This window comes from Seriola lalandi, unplaced genomic scaffold (genome assembly GCF_002814215.2).
Source record: "Seriola lalandi dorsalis isolate HSWRI2012SDOR001 ecotype SW California unplaced genomic scaffold, Sedor1 jcf7180002054599, whole genome shotgun sequence".
Classification (NCBI taxonomy): Eukaryota; Metazoa; Chordata; class Actinopteri; order Carangiformes; family Carangidae; genus Seriola; species Seriola lalandi.
The window spans coordinates 415,851-424,157 of record NW_019525152.1 but is presented as its reverse complement, the minus strand read 5'-3'; the positions used below and the strand labels follow the sequence as shown (position 1 = coordinate 424,157).

The 8,307-nt window shown below is 43.6% G+C and overlaps 1 protein-coding gene across 3 annotated transcripts in view; it reads right to left on the bottom strand.

Moving 5' to 3' along the window:
• Window positions 1–8,307, bottom strand: part of LOC111664678 (uncharacterized) — a 49,977-nt gene that overhangs the window by 16,733 nt on the left and 24,937 nt on the right. For all 3 annotated transcript variants that reach the window (XM_087177407.1, XM_087177409.1, XM_087177408.1), the window contains exons 9-10: window positions 7,031–7,136; window positions 620–835 (exon numbers count right to left, since the gene is read on the bottom strand). In XM_087177407.1, the coding sequence (XP_087033533.1) occupies window positions 620–835; window positions 7,031–7,136 (322 nt within the window). The remainder of the gene's footprint in view (window positions 1–619; window positions 836–7,030; window positions 7,137–8,307) is intronic.

Below are 8,307 nucleotides of genomic sequence, written 5' to 3'. Positions count from 1 at the left end.
ATTCATCTTAATGAGCAACTCTGACCAAAACTGTCCACACTGCAGAGCTAATAAAGTCCTAAGGGGGGGGGGGGGGGGGGGCGCGCTGTTGTTGCTTCAAGTGAAACAGGTGAAATAATGAAATAACATCCAGGAAGACCAGTTAGCTCATCCCAGACACCGAAACGCAGCACAATCCGTCACGCTGATGATCATTTTGTCCTCTGAGATGATCATGAGATATGGCGTTTGCAGGTGTTTTATTTCTTTTGAGGTTAAATTCTTTTCTCATGGAAATCTGACTTTGGGTCGCTCTAAGTTTTCTACAGTGTGTTTCATTATGTCTTACTTCATTATCTATTACCTGATTGTCCATATATTGTCCTGCTTGATTATTCCTTGAGTTGTCAGTTATAAAAAGTTACTGCTTTTCTTTTTCATATGAAATTTCCTTTGCACTTCAGAGCAGCAGTTTTACCAGTAAAATCATGCACGCCTTTCTTTTACTGTTTTGATGAAACTTGTTTTCTACAGTTCTTCCTGCTACGCAAACTTCATAATAAAAACTAACAGCAAGAACCGGGTTTAAAAATGATTTGAAACTACACAATAATAATTTCCATTTCAAAACAAAACTCACAGTCTTCAAAATTGGAGCAGCCTTTGCTGCTGCCTTTCTTGCGAGGCGTGTCGTCCTGCAGTTTGGAAAGCATGTTCAGCACCTTAGTTTTCTTCTCGTCCATCCTCCTTTCGAGACTCTCGGGGCTCCTCCCTCCGTGCCAGGACTCAACTTGGCCCCTCTGTCCTGGATAATTGGGCTCGTCCTCGGTGGGGCCCCCTTCATCTGTGCTGGAACCTGGAGCAGAGAAAATGCAACAAGAAATACATTAAAAATGGAAGGAAGTCTTGCATATGGTGGTGTCTGTTACTCTGTCTGAAACGTATTTATCCCTTAGTACAGGGACTAACTTTTCCAGTGTAAACACACAGTCCTGAACAAGAAAAACCCACATCTGCATTCATGGTCGTCGACGGAAGTAGCCACTTAGTAAAAAGCTCTAAAAACCCATTTCTGGTCCTTTAATAAACACCAATTCTCATCACATTGTTCTCCTAAATGCCACAGTCACATCTCCCTTCAGCCCTTTCAGAGTCTCACTAAGGAACGGACGCTCTCCCTGAAACTTAAACAGCCATCCATTTTGTCACCGACCAGCCAATTAAGAGTCCCATTATCTCTGAATACAAAGTCCACAGAATACACTTCTTGGTGTAGCAGCACCGAGACAAAGAGCTCCATCAATGCAGACTTGAGCTTAAGGAAGGCTGGGATTGTCTCTTACAGCAGTTTCCACTAGAGTTTCGGACCCTTTTCTTCGTCCTACTTTAAAAACACGAGTGTTACTTGTGTTGGCGCATGAGCGATAATTCAAACGTGATACATTTGGAGATGGCTGCATTCATTAAGGAGGAGAAAGCTTGACCGGTGGAGGAGCTGACAGGCAACCTTCCAAAAACACGCAGGCGTGGATTCATTTATCCTGTCAGTGAGCGTGCAGAGGTCAGCGCCGCAGATTGATGGAGCCACGTCTCATTGGACGGGCCGTCTCTTCCGCCACGCTGCACACAATCACGCGCTGCTGTCGGCCGCCTCGTCCCGCTCGAGTCTCAATGTCACCGCAGCGGACGACAGGAGGAGAAATGTGTTCGTCTTCGGGAAACAGATTCATCATTTCTTCTGTGTTTTTTTTCCAGAGGAAACACAAACCTAATGTCCGGGATATCGACAGTGAGTCGTAATAAATAAATAAATAAATGTCACGTGTGAATATTACTTCGAAAACTTTTCATTCAAATGCATCACGTGTAAAGTCAAAACTTCTTTTAATTAGAGATTAGTCTGTTATCTGATTTTACAATTACATGATTACTTGGTGAAAAATGCTCATCATCACAGACTAATGCAGGTGGCCCTGAGAGATCAGTGCACCGCAACTTCAGAAAACACACGCAAATACTCAAACACTGAACACTGACAACAAATGTGCTGTTTTATTTCAGGTTTAAGGTTCTGATGTCAGATTACTGCAAACATCTGCTATACTCCAGAAAAATAGAAACGTGCACACTGTTCTGCTCCGTGGAATATAATCTGAGTAATCTATGAGGTTTATCAGTTCTGTCGTTTTTATTCAAGCACCTGACGTTGAACAAGCTAACTCCAGGTAGCTGCATCATGCTAAGTCACAGAGCTGTTAACTCTTTTAGCCACAACCTTGGCAACATGAAATTTTGTGCAGATTGCAGCATCTCTGTATTTGCTTGTGATGTCTATGTTTTTTTGTGCATTTTTTCATGTCAAATCATTAAAGACGTTTTCCTTTGTTTGCTTTGTGTTTTGTCTATTTGCATTTTCTTAAGTTTAGCTGTGTGCTCAGCTGTCAGCGCCACTGTACCGACGTGATGTTGCTTCTTTTGTCAAATCATCACTCTTAAACCCCAAAGATTTTTAATTTACAATCGTATAAAATAGGAAAAAAAAAGTAAAATCTTCACATTCAAGCAGCTAAACTAATGATAAATCACATAAAAGTATCAAATAAAATGTTGATAGTAAAATACTGACTGTAGAAATCAGTTAATCAGCCAATTATTTGAGCAGCGGTTTAAATCTGTAAGTCCAGACTGTTTGTATAATGTACAATCTTTAAAGCAGGGTTGACCTCCGACTAAAATTATTCAGGATTTGGTTTCCTCCTTTTGAAACCCTCCTATCCTAACCTCCAACACGGCCTAATCCATGAATGCACAGTGATTACTGGTCAGTTCAAGCTGGAAACAAGAGCCCATCTAAAAACACACAGAGCAGGTTACCATACCAACCGCAGCATCTGAACACAGCAGATAGCTGGATTTGGCTGCGAGCGGCCAAGTCAAATCCCCTCGCTGATCTCGAAAAGGCCATCCAAGACAATAAACACACACACACACACACGTATTCACCACCCACAACTCACACTGCCTGTGCCCTTTACACCCACCCCCCCCTCCTCCCTGCAGCATGGTCCGACATCCAGCGCACCAGGCAGAGGCAAGAAGGTTGGACTTGTATCTCTTTCTTTGCATGTTTGAGAAAGGGATGAGCATCAGCGAGACAATTAGCGTGCCGAGGTCTATTCACTGATGCCACCCAGAGCCTTCACTCCTCTATCTGCTGAAAGAATGGCAGAATAGGAGCGGGGCGGAGTAAAAAGGAAAATCCTCGCCAAATTATTATTCATGGGGAGGGGATTTTCCTTTTCAGGCCTCCTTTATCGAAGCCTTTCCCAACACGTCACCCTCTCTATCAGCTCTGACAAGTGCCAATCAAAGGGCTTGAGTCCAGGTTTTTTGGGGAAACGCTGGAGGATTTCGGAGACAATAGCCAACGAGTCCACAGTGGCAGTGGCTTAGAGACAATGGTGACATGGCTACACTGTCAGTGTGTGGTCCTCTGGGGGGAAACGATCCTTGCTTAGTACACGACTAATCTCTGCTTGCGCCATCTCTGTCTTTCTGGAGGCCTAATCTGTGCCGTAGTTTCCTCAGCTTTTCCCGGAACAATCCACCAGGGTCAGTTCAGATTAGTGCTCTTTGTGGCCCCCGCTCGTCGCCACATTCATTTGGACGCTAACATCTTCAGTAGCAGCTGAATGCTAAACTCCGGGGTGAACACTGAGTGACCGGGGCAGCGGGTGAAAACAGTCATGAAACAATTATGAGGGGAGGGATTACTCTACCTATGAATTCCTGATGAGCGCAAACGGACAAAGGTCTTATCATGAGCTTCTCCGGGGAGCCGCAGCAGCAGCATCTTATCGAGGCCGATTTATGGCTTCGGCTTAATCACAGTATCACGCGGCCATTTTCAATTGATCCAAAGAGGTGGATGATTCATTGATGTGGAACAGGCGTCAGAAAAAATTTAAATGAGTGTCGGTTCACTAGCTTCGAAGTTTGAAAGCTAACCCCTTCCTGGGGAAAGATGATATTCAGTTGCATTATGGGAAATGCAGCATACAGTATTGTCAGAGCTGGACTGATACTGAGGTCTAACTTATTCAGGGTACGTCTCGTGAGATCCCCAGCTTTATGCCACCCCTCAGGTCGTTGAATACAGGAAGTAAAATGTTGCCAGTGAGTCATTGAATTACACTGGTTCCATTTTGGGAAATTGGACCATTAAAAATATATCGAATTTACTATTCATAGTTCAGATAACTGTTATTTGATTGCTTTGATACTGAAGAAAACTTCAACACATGATGATTCTCAAGCAACTTCTGGAGTCGGAAGTAAACATGCAACATAATTGGAGACAGTTAAATCTTCAGAAAGTGTCAGTTACAATGAATAATAGAAATATAACTGTATGTTCAGGTTGGACTGTAATTTTTGATGCAAACTGCCGAACTATAATAAGTAACTTTCTGGCATGCACCTGTCCTTTTAACCTCGGGCATCATCTTTACCTCACCACTTCAACAGAAAAATATATTTTCAACCCGTCTTCCCTAACTCACCGAGCTCATGTTAACAGATCAACTACCCATCATGCAAATGGTGCCACAAGCCCATTTTCTCAACTGTCTCAGATGCACTGAGTCAAAATGAGGTCATTCCCTCCATTACTTAGGGGCCCTGTTGAATGGTTGAACTGCTTGCACCTCCAGGGGAACCAAATCTCACCTATCCACACAAAGACATGCCACACACTGGGCATCTTTTAGAGACTGCGTGACCTCAGGCGTGACCTCTCCACGCCCTGCTGATGACCCCCTCCCCCCCAGAGGGTGACCATGCCTTTGGCCTCTAAAAGGTCAAAGCGCACAAGCCATCACCCAAATCCTCTAGGTGACATCTTTTTTTTCATGTTTGTCTAATTCTTACAAGGTAGTTAAACGGGGAAAGTTGTTGTTTTAAAATGTAACAGGCTAAAAAAAAATGCATTTTTGCATTTTAAAGCTAGAGGGAATTTTACTCATTGTATGTTGTGACAATGGAGGTACATTGTTTACATTTAACAAGCTAATAAATCAATCATTCTGTTAAAAAAAAAAAAGACAGAAAAAAGGGCACTTAAATCGTATAAAACCCATTCACAGCGACGACATGGGTGTGGTCGCTCCTCCCTGACAATCAAGCATCATGTTGCACAGGAGAGTCAACAATTTGGAAAGAATCCAGTTAAACACAGAGAGTAAGGTGACCAGATATCTCCGTTTTTAGTGGCCTGTCCCCGGCTGGAGCTGTCCCTGTAAAAGTCCCTGTTTTTAACTGTGAATTACTACAGTTTCTACTGCTGCGTTTGTTTCAGCCAACAGAGCTTCAAAAATGAGGCTAAACTAAAACAAAACATGCCCAAAGTCCCCCAAGTTACGTCTGAAGAAGTGAAGAAGAAGAAGAAGAAGTCTGACAGAAATGGATTTCACATGACAATATTTATATCCTGGAATACTTTTATGAAAAATGATTTTGGTTCTTTTTATCTGTGGACACTTACGAACTAAAGGAATATAAATAGTTGAGGAATAAAATAGACAATTGGTCTTTGTGACTGCTTCAAAGGTAGTTGTCGTTTTATCAGTCGTACAACAGTTACCATGGTCATAATACATAAAATCAGGACTGTCCCCCTTTTTTATTTCGTAGATACGTTGGATATTCCAATGATATATTGACCATTGAACTGGTAATATCCCCGGGTATCCCTGACGGGTAACTGCCCGCATATTTCAAACATTTTGTACCACATTTGTCTAAATCTGTCGCTCTCAAGCCAAAGCTGAGATAACTCTGATGACATCACTTGACTTATTTATGTTTTGGAAAGTTCCTCCAGAACTACAGAAGATATTATTACACTGGCTGAATGGCACTCCCCGTGACATAACACATTTTGGTGTGTGTTGGTGCTTCCTTTCAGCACCTAAGATCTTATATATAACCTTCTAGGGTGGGGTTATGGGGGTATGGGGCAGGGAGGGTGAGGGTAGTGATACGGGGTTGGGGGGCGAGGGTCATAAGTAAGTATCTAGTATCTATGTATCTATGTTTTGTCATTGAGCCATGTTTTTTTCTTTTGTTTTAGGATATAAAACAATTTAAAAAAAATATAAGGACAATCCCAACAGGATCATTACCACTGCAAGTTTTGTGAAAACTGATGTCAAAACTTTTCACAGAACAGCCTGATTTATAGTTCCATCCTCCTCCACTCCACCTGGATGTATTTCACCAAAAAACACCACAAACACTTAGTGAATAATTAAGCTCAGCAGCCCGACATCAGACACGGAGGATTACAGAGACATATCACTGATATCCTTCGGTCTAAACGGTTAGCTGCAGCGCGGCCCTCTTATCAATCTCTCGTATGATGGATGCCTTTGTAACATCCTCCAGGAACACGGCGAGCCACGGACCATTAGTGCTATAGCACAATGACTGATACCGGACAAGTGAGTCACCCAGCGGGGAAAGAAGCAGAACATGATCACAGCCTGACAGACGTGGTCGAATGGAGGTGGGAGGAAAAAGAGTCATCTATTAGCTCGAGGGTGGCTCTCCGTTTCCACGTGGTGACAGTACTTCTGACCTTTCTTCCTGCCAGCTTTTCCAGTGTTTGTGGTCTGTACAGTAAGCGCTGCCTCTGAACCCATCACTCATGAATGTACACAAGCCGGCCACACAGGTGAAGGTGATACTGCGAACCAGCTGGCCCTAGCGGAGGATTAGCGGGCTTAAGTGTACCGGAGGCAAGGGAACGCCAAACACGGCGCTGACAGTGAGGAGACAATGGCTCCTAATAAACCAGAGCTGACAGGGACTGAATGGGCTTTTACCGGATCAGATGCTCGCGGCGAAGACAGGCTCTCGTATTGATTAAGTATTGTCGTTATAGGCCCTTAAAAATGAGAGCCAGTTTTCAACAGAGACGTGGTATGTCATAGCAGCACACACAGATCATGTAGTATGAATATTTTCTGCGTAGATGTGAGGAATACAGTACTGTGATTGGACGGGCAGGGAGAATACGAGGATCTGAACATGTCGTACGATGGACTCTGGTCTATGATCCATGAAGATGGCGAGCCGGAGCCTCCGTCAGACTGATGCTGCGGGGAAGAAGACAGAAACAGTTCAACCACAAGTCAATCAAACCAATTCCTGCTTTTAATTAGCAAATTAAATAAAGTCTCCCGGTCTAATTCTCAGCAACTACCTTATCTACAAATATCTGGTTCTCTGATTAAAAAAACAAAGTCATCATGTTTGACACCTGCAACATGCCCTGAGGAGCAGCGCTCGGATTCTGTGATGCAACTGTTTTCCCGAAAATCAGGAACTTTCTGCTGCTTCCAGTTCAAAAGTCAACGACCCAAACTGGTCTGATGACAAAACCACTCCTAAAAAGAAAAAAGAAAAAGATCCAGATCTGGATGCGGCTCAGATTTTATTGAATGAGGAGTAAGCAGTTGGCCACTCCCTGCAGCACAATAAAAGGCTTCCGGTGGTTTGATGGTAAGAAGCTTTGAATATGAAACGGAGCAGAAAGTCTTCAGTTTTCATTGAATCAGATAACAGCGACAGAAGTCACACAGACTCCACGGCTGTGGAAACGCTGACACCTTCAAATAATGTAGATATTTACATTTTCTGACGGAAATGTATAATTAAGGTACTTTAATTACTTAAAGCTATTAACCGCAGGAACTTTAGCTGAAGTTGAAATAATTACAACTGAACATAAACCTGTAGAGACTCCCCATGTTTTCCAGGTTCAGGAACATATCGACTCAATGAAAAGTCTCAAATACCAGCAGCTCCTCCCACTTTACGACTCCAAACATACCACTGGTTTATCAGCCTCTCTCCATTATAAATAATCCAGTGTGTGAATACTTTCTCCGGCGAGGTGTGTTATGCAAATGGTGGTATGAATCCTGCTCGGAGCACTCCAGCTTCTCATTGTGGTTGGGCATAATTGTGGGGGGCTTATGAGTCTCATTCATGCTTTTCAGGGGCTCTCTCTCTCATCCGTCATAAAGGGGAGATTAATCGTAGATCACGTGGAGCACCTGCGTCCATTCCACTGCAGCCCAGCATGCACAAGCCCTGTTTACCCCCCTGACCCCTCACCCCGCAACCCCTGTCTGATCCTGGTGGTGGTGCATCCTCCAAAAGAATCCCACCGTGTCGGGCGTTTAGCCGAGTGTACCCCCCTGCGACAAGAGCAATGAGTTGGTGTAAAAGGCTGCCTGTTCCCGTACAGTCAACCCCCCCCCC